Source organism: Lathamus discolor, chromosome 19 (genome assembly GCF_037157495.1).
Source record: "Lathamus discolor isolate bLatDis1 chromosome 19, bLatDis1.hap1, whole genome shotgun sequence".
Lineage (NCBI taxonomy): Eukaryota > Metazoa > Chordata > Aves > Psittaciformes > Psittacidae > Lathamus > Lathamus discolor.
The window spans coordinates 3138716-3159284 of record NC_088902.1 but is presented as its reverse complement, the minus strand read 5'-3'; the positions used below and the strand labels follow the sequence as shown (position 1 = coordinate 3159284).

The 20569-nt window shown below is 44.8% G+C and overlaps 1 protein-coding gene across 1 annotated transcript in view; it reads left to right on the top strand.

Annotated features, from left to right (window-relative positions):
• Nucleotides 1-20569, top strand: part of ILRUN (inflammation and lipid regulator with UBA-like and NBR1-like domains) — a 33484-nt gene continuing 12915 nt past the window's right edge. The window contains exons 1-3 of the mRNA XM_065698769.1: nucleotides 1-393; nucleotides 14461-14615; nucleotides 18062-18259. Coding sequence (XP_065554841.1) covers nucleotides 236-393; nucleotides 14461-14615; nucleotides 18062-18259 — 511 coding nt within the window. The 5' untranslated portion in view covers nucleotides 1-235. The remainder of the gene's footprint in view (nucleotides 394-14460; nucleotides 14616-18061; nucleotides 18260-20569) is intronic.

Here is a 20569-nt window from a genome sequence, read left to right as displayed (position 1 = left end):
GGCGTGCTTGCGTCACAGCCCGCGTGCCCCTAGCGCGAGGCGGAGCGGCGCTTGCGCAGTGCCGGTCAGCGGCTGGCGTCGCCCGCGCCCCCTCCTCCTCCTCCTCCTCCTCCTCCCCCCCCCCTTACCCCCCCCCCCCAGCGTGCCCGCGCTCCCCGCTGGCCCCATGCGGCGCTGAGGCGGCGGCGGCGGCGGCAGCGGGGCGGCCCCGGGGCGGCGGGGCCCGCCGAGCGCCATGGAGGGCATGGACGTGGATCTGGACGCGGAGCTGATGCAGAAGTTCAGCTGCCTGGGCACTACCGACAAGGACGTGCTGATCGGCGAGTTCCAGCGACTCCTCGGCTTCCAGCTCAGCCCCGCCGGCTGCGCCTTCTTCCTCGACATGACCAACTGGTGCGGCGGGCCGCGAGCGGGGCCGCGGGGGACCTGAGGGGCGGCGGGGCCTCTGAGGCGAGCGGAGAGAGGCCGCCGGCCCTGAGGCGGCGGAGGGGAAGGGCGGGAGGGCCGCTCGCCCCGCGGGGGCTGTGAGGGGAGCCTTGGGAGGCCGCCGGCCGCCTCTGGGGGCGGCAGGGGCCGTCCCGCCGCCCGCGGCGCTCCGCTGCGGGGACGGGGGACGGGGAGGGGGGGAGCTGCCGTGAAGGCGGCGTTTAGTGCGAGGCCCCTGTTCTCCTCCCCTTCCCTTCCCCTCCCCTTGGCCGGGGTCGGCGATGGCGGGGCAAACGGACGGAGGGGCCGGCGGCGGAGCGGGGGGTGTGTGTGGTGAGGAGGGAGCTATCATGGCAGCGCGGAGGAAGAGGTGGAGAGGAGCCGGACAGGAGTGAGGAGGAGCCCGGGTTCGCCTCCCCAGCAGCTCGGGGTTGTGATTTTGCCAGCTCCAGGAGCTCGTCGGTCAAAGGGCTGTGAAGCTGTTAAAGAGTGACTAATTGATAGGAAGAGGGGCATGTGATCCAGCGGACCCAGAAACTCTTAAAGGGCGCTTTCCTTGCGGAGCGAGAGGATGAGCTGAATCCAGGGGTGGTTTATGGTGCCCTGGACACTGAAGCAGGCTTTGGAAGGAGGGAAAAGCGTGGTTTAAAGGCTCTGTGGAAGTCTTAAAACTTCCACGGTCAGGAACTTCTCTGTCAGGAAAGTTAGCTAGGTGTTCGGTTAAAAGTTAGCATCTGTTTGCGAACCGGGGTTCTCCAAGTACTCTGGCGTTTGTTGCGTATTTTGGCTCTGTAAAGGCTCTGTGGCTGCCCTAGGAAATAGAAAAAGCAGGTACAAGGTATCGGGGAAGCTGCAGCACCAGGGAAAACGTTGGAAATAGGCAGTATATAATGGTGAAGAATTGAAGCCGCGAGTGTGTGTGGTGCGGTGAGCCCAGTGACACACTGTTGTGAAATTGCCACTGTCTGAACTGTGGGGTCTGACTTGTTATTACACTTGTACCTTTTAAACCGTTTCTAATAGCATTGATGTCATGTAGGTTCGGGTATTGTTAAGAGAGATTGCTTAGCTAAGTTGCAGTTGCTGGTTTTTCTCAGTGGTAGCATCAAAACCCCAGAAACCTCAGGTTTGCAACTTGAATTCCAAACGAAGGTCTTGATATCAACAGCTGGGGGAAAGAACTTGCGTGGAGTTGTTGAATAAACAGTAAGAAGACTCTTTACATTTTTCCTTTCATCTTTTCCTCCTTCTACAGCTCTCTGTTGAATTATATTGGTAATCTGCATCTGCAGAGGGAGTAAGGGACTAATAAATAATACTGTGTGCGTTGTGATACAGTGCAAAAGGAGGTCTCTCTCGAGGAGTTCAGGAGTTTGCTTTGGAGAAGTAGCTCACAGCAGAGGATGCTTCATGCATGTGTGGATGAGATTAATAAAATTCCCAGCACTGCAGTGTAATACTGGATTTTTTTCTGTAATGTTCTGGGGGACAGCAGGAAGCAGAGCTGAACCTGAAAATTACTTGTGAAGATAATGTGTATAACTGTATTATTCCTGGTTTGTGCTGAAGAAGCTCTTTCAGGAGTATTCACTCTCATTTCAAAGTGGCAGCATGTCAAATACAATCTTAGAAGCAATGGCTTTTTAGTTGCAGTTGAACAAAATCTGAAGTGATCAAACTGGCTTTAATTTCCCAACTTCAGTGGGTAGTTTGGTGCTGAAATCATACGTTTTCAGGTATTTAAGTTGATAAGCCTTCTAGGTGAATGGGGGGGTGTCAAAAGGAAGTTTGTTAAATTGGTGTAATGTAGACAAGAGTAGATGAAAATTAGTGTCGGCTTGAGCCTGATTACTCTTAGAGGGGGCTTAAAGCCTGTGAGAGTTTAACCTTTGAGCAGCAGGGAGCAGGGCTGGGTATGCTGACAGGTGCTGCTCCATTTGCTCATGTGTTCTTGCCAGGGCATTGCTTTCCTGACCTGTGGCATGGTTCGTTGTGCCGGGGTTTGTACAGCTCTGCTGCTGTGTTTCTATTCAATTCTCCCCCTCCCACCTCTTCTTGTTTGCCTGAATGTACTAACCCTGCTCTGGGTCATTATAAAAAGGTGCAATGAAGACACATTTTCCTTTTCTAGAGACACCTTTACCTTGTCGGGGGACCCTGTGTAATCCACAGTGCCCCAGGTGATGTTAACTAATGGCCTATTAGGTTTGGGTTTTGTGGCCTAGAATTAGAGTTGGAATCTTCTATCACTGTTCTGTTCTGCCGAAAAATTGTCTGAATGAGACTGTCAGGTTGTTGGAGAGGGACTTTACACAAGGGACAGGACAAGGGGAAAAGCTTTAACCTGCTGGAGGGGAGATTAAGATGAGCTCTTCCCTGTGAGGGTGCTGAGGTGCTGGCACAGGGTGCCCAGAGAAGCTGTGGCTGCCCCATCCCTGACAGTGTTCAAGGCCAGGTTGGACACAGGGGTTTGGAGCAAGCTGCTCCAGTGGAAGGTGTCCCTGCCTGTGGCAGGGGTTGGAGCTGGATGAGCTTTAAGGTCCCTTCCAATCCAAACCATTCTATGATTCTGTGAAGTCAGTTTTCCTTTTGTTAAAGGCATGGCACTTTACTGCAGCAATGATCCCATCACCTTCTTTACATATCAGGATTAATGTTCATCTGCAGGAAATGGTGAGGGAGCTCACAGCAGGGACAAGAGAAGTGCACTTACTTGGTAGATTGAGTTCTTTTTAGCCATGTCCAGGTATTGGTTAATTAAGAGAGCCATAGGTAATTCTCACTAGAGGCTTTTCACAAGTGTGGCAAGCTGCTCTTTGGCAGGAATTGTATAGTCTCCAGACCTGAAGTTACTTCCCTGTTGCATGCCTTTCACATACGATGTAGTAAATAATCTGTGCTGTAATGCGTTTTGGAATAATATTTCCAATAGTATTGTTGGTAATTGTGTTTATTTATAGTGAATTTGCACTTTAATATTCCCGCTGGAATAGCGGAATTAAAGTAGCTCCTTCAGTGAATTTGTGGGGAAAAAAATAGAGGTTGATTGTGAAGTAATAGAGATATTTGTCAGTAGCCTTGAAAAGTCTGTCCATTGCCTTGTTCACCTGCGATTGCTCAATGTGCTTTCCAAGTTCTGGCAGATTTGGGACCCTACTAATGAACTGCCAACTGGTTTTATTAACAATATTGCAAAAATGCTTCAGGTAGGAGCTCAGTTTGAGACTGTTCCTTGATCTTCAAGAAATGCAAGTTAAACACTTGGACTTGTCTTTTTCCCCTGTTGTCTATTAAATGCTTTTCCTAGTGTTCTGCTTCTTTTTAATGGCATGTTGAGTTCTGTTTGTAGGCTGTTACAACTTCTTAGCTTTCTTTGCCCTTTCTGAGAGCACAGGCTGTTCATGCTTTAATGGCTGCCCCCATTGTCCCTCTTTACTATTTATTTACTTATCTTTCATTAGAAGTTGTGAGGCTCTAGAGAGAGAGGTTGAGCTTTCATGTGTTGGCCTAAAACCAAAAGCAAACTTCTCCAAAAGATGCTTTGGCACCAAGACATTTCTTCCCTGGGAGGCAAACCCAAGCAGCAGAGTTGCGAGGACATTTTGCTGCCATTGCATCTGGGATAAAATTCCACCTCCGTTAAATGGTATGTTTAATTAATTCTCCCTATTCCTTTCCTCCCTCCAGATGTTAGGCCATGCAGGAGCCTGCACACTGCAGCACATCCAGCCCAGCAGGTTTGAGGGAGGGGGCTCTTGAGAGTGTTTTGTGGTAAAGTTCCACCTGTTGACCAGAGCTTCTCAGTGTTATGTGATAGCATGGCCAGGAACTCATCTGAACTTCAGTCTGGACTCAGGTTACCTACCTAAGAAACTCCTATTGAAAGCCCTTTGTGGGAATGTTTTAAAAATACAAATTGTTCAGGACAGACAGTTGGTGTTGGATGAGTCTGTGCCAAAATACTTCCTCACAGGCTTCCTAACACAACACTGGTTGTAGGTCTCTGGATAGATGGTGCAAGGGCAGAACGAGCTTCCTGAAAACACTTGCAAAACAGAGTTTCTAGAGTTCAGGCCCAGCCCTGACTAGTTTCGAGCTGTATGGACTGGTGTAAATGCAAGAACAGAAGAAACTCTGCACAGAATGTGCATTTTATTTTTGTTGACACTCAGTTAAAGCTTATTTTATGAAAGTAATCAGATTCCTCTAAAACCAGTCCGGAAATTGTATTCTGACAAGGAAGAGGGGTTATTTTCCTTATTTTCAGTTGGGTAGTACAGTAGCTTAGAGGGAGAGAGGCTGCAGCATGATGCTTGAAGGTTCTTCTGTGAGAAAGTGAATTAATTTGATTTGAAGTAGCTAGTGGTGCTGGATTTAAAATCCAGGTTTCAGCACAGTTGGCTGTGAAGGGATTCCTAGTTTGTAGATCTGTTTCAGTAATTTACATGTAAATATTTCTTTACATTCTCTTTTGTTTAGAAGGCTGAGGTTTTAGTAGTCTGCTAGGTGTGGTATTTAGTAGAAATGTGTCACATAATGAAAGTTTCCGGGGGGGGGGGGGGGAACAGGGGGGCATGTTTTATTTTTGCATTTTTTGATCTAGCTCTCTGGTGAGAGATCATTATTTGTAAGGTCAGAGCTCTTCTGGAGGTCCTCAGTTTTTTCATGCACTTAGAAGACTGCAGGTGTATCGTGGTTTAACTCTGAATATTCACAAGTTTCTCTCTGAAAATATGACAGAGATCTGCTGTAAGACCTCTTTCTGTATTCTTTAGGGCATTTGTGTATGTAGGAATGAGGGGAGCTAAGGTGAGATAGGGAGTAGCTAGTGGTGCTAGTGATTTTTACATTAGGAATCTGCAATTTTGGAGTGTAGCAAGGAAAATATGTCCAACACTTGTGCACGTGCTTTATTCGTCTTGGAGAACAGACAAAATATTATTAACAAAACTCAGTTGCCTTATAAATGCTTGGCTTTATCGGGGGGGGGGGGGAGGCTATTTCAATTCTTTATATCAGATGAAGCCCCTGTATTTCCCAGAAGTGGATGTACTTGACTGAGAGTCTAAAGACATGTTTTAGCTTTTAGGTTATTTTAATTTCTTTGACTTTAAGTGTTTGTTTTGCCTTCTAGCAAGGATTATAGGATGCTACTTTAAGTAAAACTTTGTGGGTGAAAACATATCTAGTTACACTTGGTATCAGTGCTGGAGTATGGGTGCTATATAATTACTTGAAGTATATTTAAGTAAGACAGAATTTAACACAGCAGTCTTGGATTAATGAATTCACGTGCCTATGATGCATTTCCCACAGTGGGTAAGACTGGTTCCTGGTCTTGATTTGTAAGCTTTCAGGTGTTTGCAGAGCTGCCATTTAAAAGGGAAAAAAGCATGCAGATGTCCTCCATTAACAGCTTTTATGGACTGCTTTTGAAAAGAAGCTCTCCAACTGTGTGTCAGGAAGAACTTGGGTTTGAAATGTTCCTTCTCAGTTCAGACACGTTCAGCTTACCATGATGGGCAAAGCATAGGACCAGTGTGAGGGAAGGCAGTTCTTTGTCAGTTAAGGTTGGACTGGATGATCCTTGAGGTCCCTTCCAACCTGATTGGACCTCACATATGATTTGATGATTCTTCACCTCAACACCCTTGGCCTTCCTGCACTTTCTGTATTGAAAGGGTTTGCTGATACAATATACCAGGCATGCGATGGAATGGTATTGTTCCAGTCTTCAAGTAGTTGTGTGTTATGTTTCAAAGATATATGGAAAAAGCACAGATAAAAGGCAAATACAAGGACATGCAAAGTGAGACTGTGCAGCTTTAAAGTTTGAAGCATAACCTGTCAGGGTATGAATATTGAAGTGGAATGTGGGGCCTTACCTGCACCATGAAACCTTTGATTGTGGGGTTGTATCAAAAGCCAGTTTGACTGATGACAGTGTGGCTCTACAGTGTGGTTGTTCTGGTAGAGGGGGTTCACTACAACTGACTGCTGCATTAAAATGGCTGCATTTTTATTGCAACCCTTACCATAAACACTAGCAACTCGCCAAGAATTTAGTTGATATCTTAGATGAAAACAGCTATAATTCTGTAGATGAAATTGATTCCCTGGACTATGGAATGTAAACTCTTCTTTCATGTCAATACTGGCATCGTTGGATTTGCCACAGAAGTGATTATGTCATTGTGAGCAAGGAGCTGTGGTGTGTGTCTTTACCTTAGAGAAGTCCAGCAGTTCTTGCTGGCCGCCTCTGTTCACTCTTTGTCTCAGTCTGTGAGACTCTGACTTCGGAGGAGAACTTTCCCACTCTTCTGTGTGAAGTCTCCAGCTTAGTTTTAACACACCTTTCCTTTTGAAAGAGTAGTGGGGGGAATCCTTGTGTCATGGAGGACACAGGAAACCTGAGACCTGATCTTCCAAGTCAGTCCTCCTCCTTTCCTGGAAACTTCTTTGGCTCAGCTCAGTACTCATCTAGGCATCTGTTAGGGAAGTGACAACAGTGGCTGGGAAGTCATGTTACTTTGCTTCTCTTCTTCCTGAATTAGGTGACAAAACAAGAGGGTCTTTTATGTTCTTTATGGCTTTATGTGTCTCCATACACAGGAAGGTTGATTTTTTTTTTATTTATTTATTTTTTTTATTTTTTAAGAAATTTAGATCTTAATGTGACTCTTGAGATTAATATTTCTAGGTGGCGACCAATTGAATTGAATCTGGTGAGAAGGGGAAAGCACTTGGTTTAAAACATCATTTGGATTTTGAATTAGGTAGAAGGAAAGAGGGAAGAAGAGGACTTGAATTTAATGACATTCTTACTCCAAAACAATTGATGAACTGATGCCCTTACAGGTAGAAAAGACACTGTAGAAACGGGTTTAGTAGTTCTTGAGGTGCTGTTTCCAGAACATCGGAACAGGCCAGCAGTGCCTGAGCTATGGCTGCTGCAAAGCACTGTGTATGTGGGGTATCTGCAACCTATGGTGGTGAGCAGAAAATCGGGTTTAAACTGTTAAATCTGTTGTGGTTTGGTATGAAAGCATAGTGGATGTCTCTTACTACATTATATAATCATAGTACTTGTAAGTAAAGGTATATAACATATATAACTAATGTAGACTCTTGCATCTCTGGTGTCCACAACTGTCTCCTGATGCTACTAAAAATAACAAAATTATAGAATTAAACAATTTTGGGGCAGCTTTCACCTAACGCATTAAAACCCCCGGACCAACCCAGTGATTTGACCTGATTATTTTGACTGAAATTTAGACTTGAAATATATTGTCTTTTAAACATGGAGCACACTGTAATTGTGCTACGCTCCAAGTTACAAAACACTTAATAAAGTGATGCATGTGAAATGGGAATGTCAGCAGACAACTGGAACCGAAGGAATTTGGTACAGTATTATTTTAGCCCAGCTAGACTGCCTTACATGCTTGAACTTGTTCTCAGACAGTTTCTGCAGCTTAATCCCCCTTTACTTTAATGCATACAATTATAGATTGGTGACATAGTTTATACCAAGGAATTAGCAGTTGCAGAATCTCGAGTCCTGGCAGCTCTTGGTTACTTTCCATGGGAAGAGCTGTTGCCTGTGTTCGATGGCAGCGACCAGAGAGCATCTCCTGCTGTGACATTCTCAACATATTTCACCCCACATTTAAAGCTTCTGACCACCTGCTTGAGGAGGGTTCAGCTGCTGGGGGTGGCTGCGTGGACTTGTGCTTATGGCAGTGTCCTGGTGATTCTGTCCTGAGACCGCTTGCTGTTTGGCCAAGTGCAGGCACCGTGATAACAGTCAACTGCCAGGGTGTGTGTCTGCATGTGTAGAAAAGCCTGCTCAAGGAAAGTTATTTCCTTTGGTGGTTTTGGGGTGTGCTGAAAATGATGTGTCTTCTGTGGCCTCTCCGTTTCTTTGCTTGTGCAGCCCCTGCAGAGAACAGTATTGCTTCTGGTCACAGCAGGTTTCTGTTGTCTTCCTGGAACATCCCACTTGTGTTTGGAACTGGCTGTTTTCAGCTAAGACAATGAAATGTTTTTCTGTGGCTTCATGTGAGAAAATACAGAAGCTTTGAATTAGCCAGCTTTCCCCCCCAACCTTTAGCTGTGTAAGTTTAGCTTAAAGCTTTAAACTTCCCTCAGTGACAGGTGATCCCTTTTGGATCATCTAAGGTAGTTTCTTAACCTCATGGTTTAGCATAAGAGAGATCAAGAATGAAGATAACTGATACGCACATTTTGCGTTTTAAAATGGTGTCTGTTGAAAGCTGTTCACTGATTAAAATTCCCGTCCTTCAAAACATCTTGAGACTTTCCACTTAATTGCCATGTGTCACCTCTATTGAAAAATGTTTGAATTGAAAACTCCAGGTAAAAGTGCTTCCCTGTGGTGTAAGCAAGTACATCTCTTCCACCTCTTTCAGCTTTCTCTAAGCCTTTGAAGGAGGCATCCCCTGTTTCAGGAGCAATAGGGTAGCAGGTTGAGGGGCTAGGCCCATAGTGTTATCAGTGCAGTTCCCTAATAGCTGAGGTGAATAAAATCCAAATTAGATAGTAGAGACTAAGAAGCAAAAAGAGTGGATTTAAGATTGTCTCATTTGGATGTTCTCCATGTGCATTTCTAGTCTCTTCCACCTCTATCATGCAGAGATATTCCATTATTTAGGAGTGAGAAATTATCTATCTGCTGCACTATTTCTTTTGTACATTTCTGTCTGGTTTTAACAATAGACACCTTATGAGTATTACCGTGGTTACATACTGCATTTGGAGAACAAGAGAAAGGTTGTAAAGGTTGAGAATTCAGTTACGGAAAGAGTACACGGTGTTCTACCAAACATATTATGTTCTTGAGATTTGATTGTACTTTTCTATTGCTGCTCAGGCTTTGCATTGCATTTCTCCAGGAGGCTTAACACCTGGGGTGCTTTTCTCAGGTAAAATATTGCACCATATGAGAGTGCTTGAGGACATACATTGCAGCTGAGGCCCTGCCTGGCTTTCCCCCCACCTCCACAGGGAGAGAGGAGTGTAACTTGGCATTCACATCTTTACAGTTGCCCTGCACAACAAAGTGACTGACTCCATTTGTCAAACTGCTTTCTACTTGACCTAATAAATGTCCTTTACTTACCGTCTGTATGTGATCTAAGGGCTACATCCTGTGTGAAACTCTAAATCAAAGCCTAACTCAGTATTGTACTGACGAGTCTAGCCTTTGATTTTTCTGACAGGTCAGGGCAGTGTTACTGGAGATAGGTGCTGTAGGAATGGGCAGGAGCTAGTAAGGGCAAAATCTGCATGCTTAACCTGTGATGTGATTGGAATTTTGACTCACAAAAATCTTTGGCTCTTTCATCAAAGAATTTGACAGTGAATGAAAACGCACAGATTCCTATAGCTTAGTTCAAATTTTCTGGTTGAAGTTGTTGCTTTCTACTGTATACGTTATTTTGGAGTGGAATTCTTCTGTGTCATCACATACGTTGGACAACCTGCACATCATAAGGGGTTTTTGTTTCTTGAGTTCAGACCTTTGAGCTGCTGTGTTGAAAACAAACCCCAAATACAGTTCCTTGCCTAAGGAACACCAGAGGGGTGGTGGAGCGGCCTGGGGGGAGGTTACAGCCCCTCCAGCTCCCTTTCCCTCTACCTATTTTGAAAGTATCTGTTTGGCAGGACTCTGGTGTCCCTTGTCTCATATGTATGTATTGCTTTCCATCCAAGATGTTAGACTTCTATATGTTGAAAGAGTCACATGTTTTATTGGTAACAGAAGGATTAGGGATTTTGCATCTGCCTAGGTTTGCATGAGGCATGAGGTGAGTAAGTCTCAGTGCTTCATTCGGTTCCTTCTAAAAAGAAATCTGATTCCATGAATAAAAAATATTCCCAATTACCTGTATATATTGCTTTTTGTTTGCACAACAGTTGGGTTGTATAAAGAGGCTCTGGTTTGTCAACTGGTTTGGAAGTGTTTCTTATATATTTTAATACTTCGTGGTGACCCAGTTAATCCTGAGTAATTACTATCTAAATATATTGGTTTAACATAAGAAAAGACTGCTTGGAAAAACGCTGGGAAGGGAAAGAGTGGCTCTTTGCAAACGCTTAAGAGTTGTTAAGGGACGTCTCCAGAGCTATTAGCAGAGAAGGTTTTAACTTCACTATTTTGAATTTAGCTCCTGAGGCTTGAAACAAAGCAGCAGAGCGAAGGACTTAATCTGAAAAGGAACTAAAAGAGAACGTTTTCTCTAGCTTTGGGATAGTCTTTTTGGAAAAGCACTTGACACGGATGCATCATGGGATGCCCTTGGAGAGCAAGGAGTGGGATACCCGCAGTTAGACTGGATCTGGTTGATAAAATGGAGCTATAACCTTTATTTCCTGCCTTCTCCCCTCTCTCTTTCCAGAATCTTGCTCTTGGGACTGGAATTGAGCACTGTGTTGGTTTTGAGTAGGCTCAGTGACTTCTGATTGCAGGCATTTCTCAGGAGTTTGAGCTTAAATCCTGTCAGACCTGCTCTGTCAGTATGGCAGAGCTGCAGTGCTGCAGTCCAGGACTGCTCTGAAAGTGGAAAAATGGCTTAATTTAGGAAAGGTAAGGAGGACTGACACCTGAAGGGCTGTGTTAGCAGGAGATGTATGGCCATCCCTGTAATTAGGAGAGATCAGTCATGTAAATTACACCGGCTGGATTTGGTGTGCTCATTCTGAGTTTCGAAGTTGCTTGGTTTACAATAGTAATTCATCTCATCTGGCAGAGAGCAGAAGGGTAGTGTGGTGCAAGTCACACCGAGGAGGAGTAAAAGAAAGTGGGCATGGATGTGTAAGCAGAAGCCTTTCGATTATAATGCCCTCCTCTAAGAAATCTAGCACTTTGTTCCTGTCCTTGCGCTGTCTGCAGTTGGTGCTATGCAATTACAGCTGGGGCACCAGGTTAAAGGCCTAAGAAATAAATGATATTTATATATATATGTATTTTTAAAAGACAAATTTCAGGGTACTGAGTTTGTTTGTCCTTGAAGCATCTCTATGATGAATGCTTGCACTTGTTTGTAAACTCCGCTCATGTGGTGCCTTTAGCAGGAAGGCAGTGGCAGGGGGTACTACTTACCTGCAAGTAAACAGGTTGCAAATAGTTTGCCTCTGCAAATGGCATTCATTTTCCTCAAGCAAAGTGCTATCAGACTGATACTTGGGGAGGCTGGGATAAGGGGAGGGGTGGGAGCACTGTCTCTTGCAAAGAGTGGAAACAAAGCTCGCAGTGATCTGTTGCTGGCTTTGCTAATTGTGGCAGCGTGGTGCCGTACAGCCCCTCTCAGTGGCTGTCTCTTAGGGTTGGCTGTGTCAAAGAACATGAGCTTAAGTCATGCTTGCTTTGTCATCCTGACTTGCTGCTTTCAATTTCTCTTTAGTTTCTGGAAGCTTCTTTTTAATTCTCTAGTGGGAAGGCTAAGATACATCTGAACATAAAAAAGCTCTCCCCAAAGAAAACCCACCTCATGTTGATCCATAGCGGTAGCAACAGGAAGGTGGGTTTGTGAATATCTGATCACAAAAGGGTAGCAAATCTGGTTTTCAGCATGTGTTCCTCTTTAGTTAGTTTTTAACTAGATGCTGCAGAGGACTAGAGCTGTTTCCCAATGGCGAAGCAAGCAATGAAATATGACACAGGGAGGGGAAGAGGGTTGGCACGGGGCCTGTGTGCACAAATAGCCCACTACCTTTTGAAGCGTATTTGCAGCCAAGCAAACAGTGCAGGCTGCCTTGCAAAGACTTAGAGTGGAAATCTTCCTCTTGGAACCCTCTTTTTTTTTTTTTTTTTTTTCCCTGTCATGTCAATAAAATGTCATTACTACTGATTCCAGAATCATAGCTCACGAGATGTTGTGGTATGTCTGAAAATACCTTTATGTAGTAGTGGATTAGGAAGAGAAAGAGTTGTATTGCTCTCTTTGGTAGCTCTTGGAATGCCTTTTGCCTTGTCTTGCTGTAATAGAGGATGACACCCCAGTGAAACCTAAACTCTAGATCATAGTGTTTGCTGGTTGAGCGAACAGCAGTCTTTTGGCACAGCCCAGTTGGGAGTTATGTAAATCTTGTGCAGTGTGTAAGCAACAGGCAGTTGGTGATATAAAACTGAGCATTTGTCTCTATTTACTAGCTAATGTGACATGCACCCTTCCTGCAGCATTTGCCCAAGCTGGCTGTGTTAAATATAGCCCTGACACTCCTAAGTAGAAAAATGGCTCAAGCTGAATAATGGTTTCTGGTCTGAAATTCATTGTTCTAAACATAGAAATCTTACATGGTGCCTCTTTTGTCTCCCCTTTGTATCAAAGTCTGTTCTGTGGTGGTGGTGAAAGGTCTCAGCGTAAGGCTTCGTTTGCTGAATTTGCCAATCTGTTGCTGTGGTCACATTGTGCAGGATATTCCTCCAGTGCCTCCTAATGCTTTGGCTGGGCGCTGGGAGACTTTAGCAGGATGTCAGGAACTCCTGTGGTTAATACAGCATCATTATCTTGTGTCACTCTGATGGATCACCCGACTGGTATGTGTGTTGTTTAGGTTCTCTCCCACGTGCTTCTATAGCAGAACTGCCTAATTGGGCTATTACCCTCTCTGCCCCAAGCTCCAGTGCTATTAGCTACTACACTATCTGTCCCCTGTGACAAGGAAGCAGTGATACTTCACCCATGCAGTTCTGATTTTATTCCCCTCCCTCACTGAACACTAGAGATTGAACAGGAGGCAGTTTCTTCGCTCACTGTTTTGAGCCTCTTTCCAGCTGGCAAGCGCTCCAGAAAGCCCTTTGTTTGCTCTTTCTCAGGGTCACACTGCAAATGTTTCTCTTGCTTTCACCTTGGCTTTCTGGCTTTGATTTATACACGTGACACCCTGCCACACAATGCAAACCCTCAATATAGCACTGTACCTATCTAGTGCAGCTTCTGACTAATCTTCTGCATGGTTTGGATTAGGTGGCAATTCCCAGTTCTTGAAAGTTTTGGGGTTTGGGGCTTTATTTTTATCCTGCTCAAAAAAGCAATGCAGATTTTGGTAATCGTGAATAAAAAGCAGTCTCTCTGCCTATTGCGTTTGGTGAGATTTTACTCATCTCCATTCTTACAGCACCTAGTCACAACATGTAAATGAGGACCACAGCCTCACAGACATGAGGAATTGCATGACTTGCCAAACACATAATAACTTAATAGTATATCGTGGAATGGCAGCTAAGACTCATGAATCCTCTTCCTGTTGGACTATTCCTCTTCTCAAATGAATGATCACATGAGTGTCCTTAATATATCACAGACTTCCACTGTCATTTGTCTTTGTTAAGTAAGAACTTGTGACTCAGAGGGTTTATAAGTTCCTTTCAGTTGTGACTATCCAGAGCTGAGCAGGCACCTTAATGATTAACAAATAGTCTTGGAGTACTTGTGGCTCATACATGAGAGTATGTTTCAAAAGCAGCAAGGCTTGAGTTATTACCCATAGCTACTGATGCCCTTTGGCCCTGAGAGGTATCATAAAAGCATTATTTGTGTTTTGTTCATCTTGTGGTCCTTTTGGGCTTTTTGTGCTAAAATAAATTTGAGAGATACAGTCCTTTTGAAATCAGCACAGGAAACGAGGCTGATAGAAAGAAACCACCCTGTTGTTTATGTGCTGCTGCAGAGCACTTTCCTTGGTGTCTCTTGAACTTGTCTGCAAATTTCATAAAGAGCTAGTGGGATAGAGGTTTTCAAGGTTGGTAAGTTCCAAAATTTCCAGTGCAAATAAGGAGCAGAAAAGTGGTCTAAAATAGTGTCCCTGGCAAATAAAATGCTATATTTTGAGCTCTCTTATCTTTGAGAATTCATGTGTGATAGAGCTTTAAAAAGCCATGACCAGCAGAGCTAATACAGATTGGATAATATTTTTGCTTAACTGTTTAGGATGACATACCTAAACCTGTTAAGACAGCCTGACCCTCCTGTACTTCAGGTTGTAATCTGCTTTTTTGCTTTCTAGGAATCTACAAGCCGCCATTGGAGCCTACTATGATTTTGAGAGTCCAAATATCAATGTACCCTCCATGTCCTTTGTTGAAGATGTAACCATAGGTGAAGGAGAGTCCATCCCTCCTGATACCCAGTTTACGAAAACATGGAGGATACAAAATACAGGTAAGGCTTTTAAATTGTGGCAAAACCTATGTAGTGATAGGTTGGCAGAACTAATGGAAGAGATGCTGGCTTAAGGCAGGAGGTTCATTTGCACTTAACTTGGACTAGAGCCACCCTGTCACAGGAGAAGGTAGCTGCCAACCTATGTGCTGTCCCTTCCTACATTGGCACAATTCTGTGGTGAGATGTGCAGCTCAGTTCACCAGTCTTGTTCCTTAGGCCACCACACAGAAACCCTGTGAACTTCTAGATAAAAACAAATGGAAGTGCAAGTCATTGGGTGGGCCTCCCACACCCTTTTTGGCCTCCCACTCATGTTCAGCCTCTACTTTGTAACTGGCCTCCCACCCATTTTCAGCCATTTCTCTGATATCTCTGTCATTGGGTTGTTCTGCTCTCTATAGCACTGTGTTCTCTGTGGAGGCGGTGATGCAATGATCTATCTCTGAGAAGATGTAGCGACACAAGGGTCATGTGGTAGATACCCTTTCCTTTTGAAATCTTTCTTGGCAACATTGCTTGTCCATGCTCTGAGAGACCACAGTCCAGTCTGAAATAAGTCAAACAGTGACTGTGACCCAGGAAGTGGGATGAGGCAAAATACATTCTCAGTGCTTGATCTGTTGGGATGTGGTCAGAGAGAAAGATGGGATCCATGGATGTAAAGCAGAACAGCTTGTCCTCAAGTGTTACAATGACAGGACATTGCTTGGATGTTTAAGCTGTGTCTGAAATTAATTGATATGCTTGCACTTTTGTGCAAGCACAACAAGGGATAATATCATGAATCATCATGAGTAAAGTTCAGCCGTGTTAGTATTTCTGCTTGTTAATAACTGCGGTACTCAAGTGCTGTACAGATTTGTGCTGAAGATCAACGTATAACAGGGACTGAAACCATACGAAAAATCTAGGAGTGTTTCATCAAGAAGCAAGAGGTGAGAAGAGGGCCCGTGTGTGTTAGAAACACTAAGTTATAGAGACTACTCTAGAGAAAGGGTTTAATGATTTCAGTTGACTTATTCTGCCTCCATTTGTTTGACATGGCACAATGGGAAGGTGACACATGTAGCTTGCTTAACTCCAGTAATGTTAAGAAAATGCCAGTCAGTTTCTCACAACTGTCTCAAATACAAATGTAGTAAGTTTGACAGGTCTTGTTTCTCCTCTTAGCATCTTCATTAGCGTGTGTTATGACTACAACTATGCCTTGCTTCTTTCAGACTTCTTTCTCTCTTTTTCCTCTGATGTACTCTTTACTGCATGCAAATTCAGCCTGAATTTAACATCCTAGTTCAGGCAATGTTTCATTGTTCCTGGATTGACCTGCTCAAATCCGTGGGCCTTCTAAAAGGAGGAAAGGGAGTTAATCTTGACATATGAGTTCCTGGCAGGGCCAGCATTTGTTTTGGCTTCTGTGTGTGTTGAAGCCTGACTTCTTAAAATGTACATCTATACTCTTAACGGTGGTGCTGGAGGCCAGATCTTATTAAAACCATGCTGTTGAGGCATGTTTTAGTTAAATGCAACTTCACAGACTTTGTTATGACTGCAGTTTAAGGTGAACTGTAGCATTTTAAAACCATTTTTTGATTTAATTAAGGTATAGTATCAAAGAGCTATAGTGTTTCCAGATGATATCTGCTTGTTAGGTGGATAACTGAAGCAAATCCAAGGTTTTTAACAGCTCTGCAGGAACCCTTGATTAAATGACTTCAGTTTTAGAACACGGAATACCTGAGGCATGTGTCACTGAAGCATTCGGTGCATGACGAGTATGACAAGCAGAGTAATGAGAGATTGTCAGTTTTAGGTGTGCAAGCAGTAAGCTAGATTCAGTCAGGTTTTCAGATGTGTTACTAAAAACCAGTACCCTGCTCTGATACCTTTCAGGATGGTGCTTGACTTGTCTGCCAAAGGACCAGTTTGTATAGTGGAACCATTGCTGAAAGAGCAGCAGGATTTAACAGACTTATTTCCTTTTCCCACTCTACTCCCAGCAGCTGCTGGCTCTGCAGGACATCTACTACAATTTATCATCTCCTGAGAGATGAGTGTACTGCAATAGAATGACATAATCATAATTCCATTTTATGGGGCTTATCAGTTGAAGTGTTCTAGGCACCTTGCAAGCCTAAAGCCATTAAACCCGATAAAAATCACATAAATTATTTAAACTAAGCCATGTTGCTGAGCTGCCAGCCTTTCCAGATGAGACTTCATACTCCTGCACACCACAGTCCGGGGTCAGCTCGTCACTCACCTTCTCCTTTCACAGAGCTCCCTATCTCAGTGCTGTTTCCAACTGTAGTGATATATCCCCTGCTCTTGATATCCTACTGTACTTGTTTTCATCACTCTTTCCCTGCTAGATTGTGAATTGCACAGATAAGGACTTGACCAGAAAACCAGTCCCCGCCATGTCTTTGCTGAAGTATCCACAGGGATTAAATTAGCAGGCAAGCTGTTGCAAAGGATGCTCTTTGAGGTAGCATAAGGTCAGATCAGCATCCACCATTCTCGTCTCAAATGAGACAGAGTGGTTCAGAGCTCCCTGGTGGTTCAGGCTTTCCTTAGCTGTTTCCATTGACCTCGACTGAGCAGAAAGTATTCTTCAAGTCATTGCCTTAGTCATGTCTTTACTGGAGAAGCAGCATAAGAAAATTCTGCTAAACTGATTTTTCAGGAATCTCACAAGCACTTTTCTTTTTGTCTGCCCCAGTACTTGTTACATTTGGTGGAGATGGCTGTGCTTGTGTGTGGAACTGCTTCCTGTACCTCTGCACGTTGCCAGATCACATTGTCGGTCCCACTATCTGCAGTCCAAACATTCATCTCCACAAAGAAATCACATGTTCACAGGCCTTTCCACCTTTGCACAAGGCTGAGAGAAGGGTTGTTACAAGAAAGGAAATGAAGCCATTTAGAGAATAGTGCTAGTTCTTTCATTATAGTTCAAACTGTTGGCTCCTCCTGAGGCTGCGAGTGGGCTTAGAAAAGAATTAATCCCTGAAAGAATGTTTCCAGCACCTCGTATTAATAACATCTATGTTGATGTCTCTCGGGAGCTATGTGTAGGGAGGCAGAAAGAAGTGGGGGGAGCCCACCTTTGTCTCTAGCATTGATACAATACACATACATGTTGGTTATGTTGATTTTCTTGCAGCTGTTACACTGGGACTTTGAGAATTTTTCTGTGTAAATATGATGTAGAGGTTATTCAAATAGAACTATAAATTGTCCTGCTGCTCTCTGACTGGACCCGTTAAGCCTTGTCTGACAACTGTATTCTTCAGTACCCGTTGCTAGCGATGTGTGTCTTCGTATTCCTTTCACTGTTCACCAGTTGCATAACTGTTGTAATAAGCATGTTTCATCCAGTCTTTAACAGACACAAAGCGTTTCCGGGTGCCCCATCATTAATTCTTTCTTCTGTTTAATCCCAGGGACAGAGGCGTGGCCCCCAGGGGTTTGCCTGAAGTACGTTGGGGGAGACCAGTTTGGCCACGTGAACATGGTGATGGTCAGGTCCCTGGAACCCCAGGAGATTGCAGACGTCAGTGTTCAGATGTGCAGCCCCAGCACAGCAGGAATGTATCAGGGACAGTGGCGGATGTGCACTGCCACAGGACTCTATTATGGAGGTGAGTGATCCCTTTTCCAGCTCTCCTTTGTGACATTCCCACTGCAGATAACATGGACACTCCTGGCCCCTTGCAGGCACTCTCCTGATAACCAAATGGTGAAAGCAGAGGTCTGCCAGCTCTGAGGCTAAATATAGCAAAGAGAATAGAGGAAACATCCAGAGAGTTGCTTTGCTGTCTGGATCAGCACAGGACTGTTTTCTAACCACTGGAACAAATCACAGATTACACCAAGCTCTGAAAACCAGAAGGGACTTCCTCACACAGTTCTCCTGGAGATTCTTTCCCAGTTGGCCCTTGTCAGGATTCTTTCAGTTTCCCAGCACTGAGCATTAGGCTACATACAGGCATAAAGTGGAGAAAGCCTCATTTGAGAAGTCAGGATCCAGGTTTCAGTACAGGAATTTGGTGCATCTACTGTGACCCATTTTTCTGTGTTTAAAACTACTTTCTGGTATTTTTCCTGGTTTCTCAGCCTAGGCCACCACCATCCTCATTCATGTGGAGTCGTTCAGTCTCTTTGAGCCAGCTCTAGTTTAAACTGAGAACATCTTTGTCTGTTTTGGCAGTTGGGAGTATCCCAAATTACACAGGTTTGAGTGAGAGATGTTGGCACTTGGAGTCAAAAATAACTCTGTGCTCAGGGTTTTGGCAGAATTGTCAGTAAATGTATGACTCTGGTGTCAAAAGTGGATGGAACTTGTCCCTGAAGAGTGAGCCTGAATTCCTTCATGCAGCTTGTTCAGCTGGTGTGTTATTAAATTAAAGCTGAGGTTTTCCCAGCTCCTGACAGTTTGAGATCTTCCTAAACCTCTTCAAGTTGCACATTTTAAAACACAACGACCTACAAATGCAAATCCCTTGGGCTGCTGAGCGTGGAGTCACAGCTGCCCTTCTCTGCAATATGATTATAGAATCGTACAACAGTTAGGGTTGGAAAGGACCTGAAGATCATCCAGTTCCAGCCCCCCTGCCATGGGCAGGGACACCTCGCACTAAACCATGTCACCCAAGACGCCATCCAGCCTAGCCTTGAACACTGCCAGGAATGGAGCATTCACAACTTCCTTGGGCACTGCACCTCACCACTCTCATAGTAAAGAACTTCCTTACATCTAACCTGAATTTCCCGTTTCAGTTTGAACGTCGCCCCTTGTCCTATCAGTACAGTCCCTAACGAAGAATCCCTCCCCGTTAATGGCTTTTATGCTGGTTAGAGCTCCACAGGGTGAGCCCCAGCGCTGCTGAGGGCCTGGCAGGCACCCGGACCCCTCGCCCGGTGGGGTTTCCTACCGGCACTGTCCGGGCAGCACCGGGGCTGGCAGCAGGGGGCACCGCGGGGCCGCCGGTGTTACGGCAGGGGGCGCCGCGGTGCTGCCGGTGTGTCGGCCGACGGGCGGCAGGGGGCGCCGCGGTGCCGCGTCCCGCAGACCGCCGGGTCCTGCCGCGGGTCGCATTCCTGGAAGGTGAAATCTCACCGCTGTGATTGGGTCGTAAATGAGAACTGATGGGCCTGGGGCTTTAAAGGGAGCTTCAATGAGTTAGTGCTGCTTGAGAAGCCAGGGGGGTAAATCCCAACAGCAAACGTACCTGCTGGCTCCTCCCCGGGCCGCCGGGGGCAGTGTTATTCAGCCAACAGCAACCTGCACTTGGCTGCAGAAAACCTGGAAGCAACTGGAGGGTGACTTTTCATAAGGTCTTGTAGGGATAGGACATGGGGTAACAGCTGTGAACTGAGAGTAGGTTTAGATTTGATGTTAAGAAATGTTTACTGTGAGGATGCTGAGGCGCTGGCACAGGGTGCCCAGAGAAGATGTGGCTGCCCCATCCCTGGCAGTGCTCAAGGCCAGGCTGGACACAGGGGCTTGGAACAAGCTGCTCCAGTGGAAGGTGTCCCTGCACATGGCAGGGGTTGGAGCTGGATGAGCTTTAAGGCTCTTTCCAACCCAAACCATTCTGTGATTCTGTGAATTACATGTGACGTGAGGTGCTCTTACCAGACCTGCTGAGATGAGATAAGGTATTGCTGCTGTTCTTTTTAATTCTGCTCTGTGCAACAAAACAATACCAGAGCACATTTAATGGAGAGGTGCTAAAAAAGGAGGGGTGGGGGGAGTACGATAATAAAACTTAATTTGGGTACGTACCAAGATATGTATTAATGTAAATAGGCCATAATGTTTGCATGAAGTGTAAATGAAATGATAAGTAAAATAACAATCTTATCTATGTACAAGAGACAGAAGTGCATTAGGTAAGAACTGCAAATATGTTTCGTATTCTAACCAATAGTTTGTGAACTCATGTTAT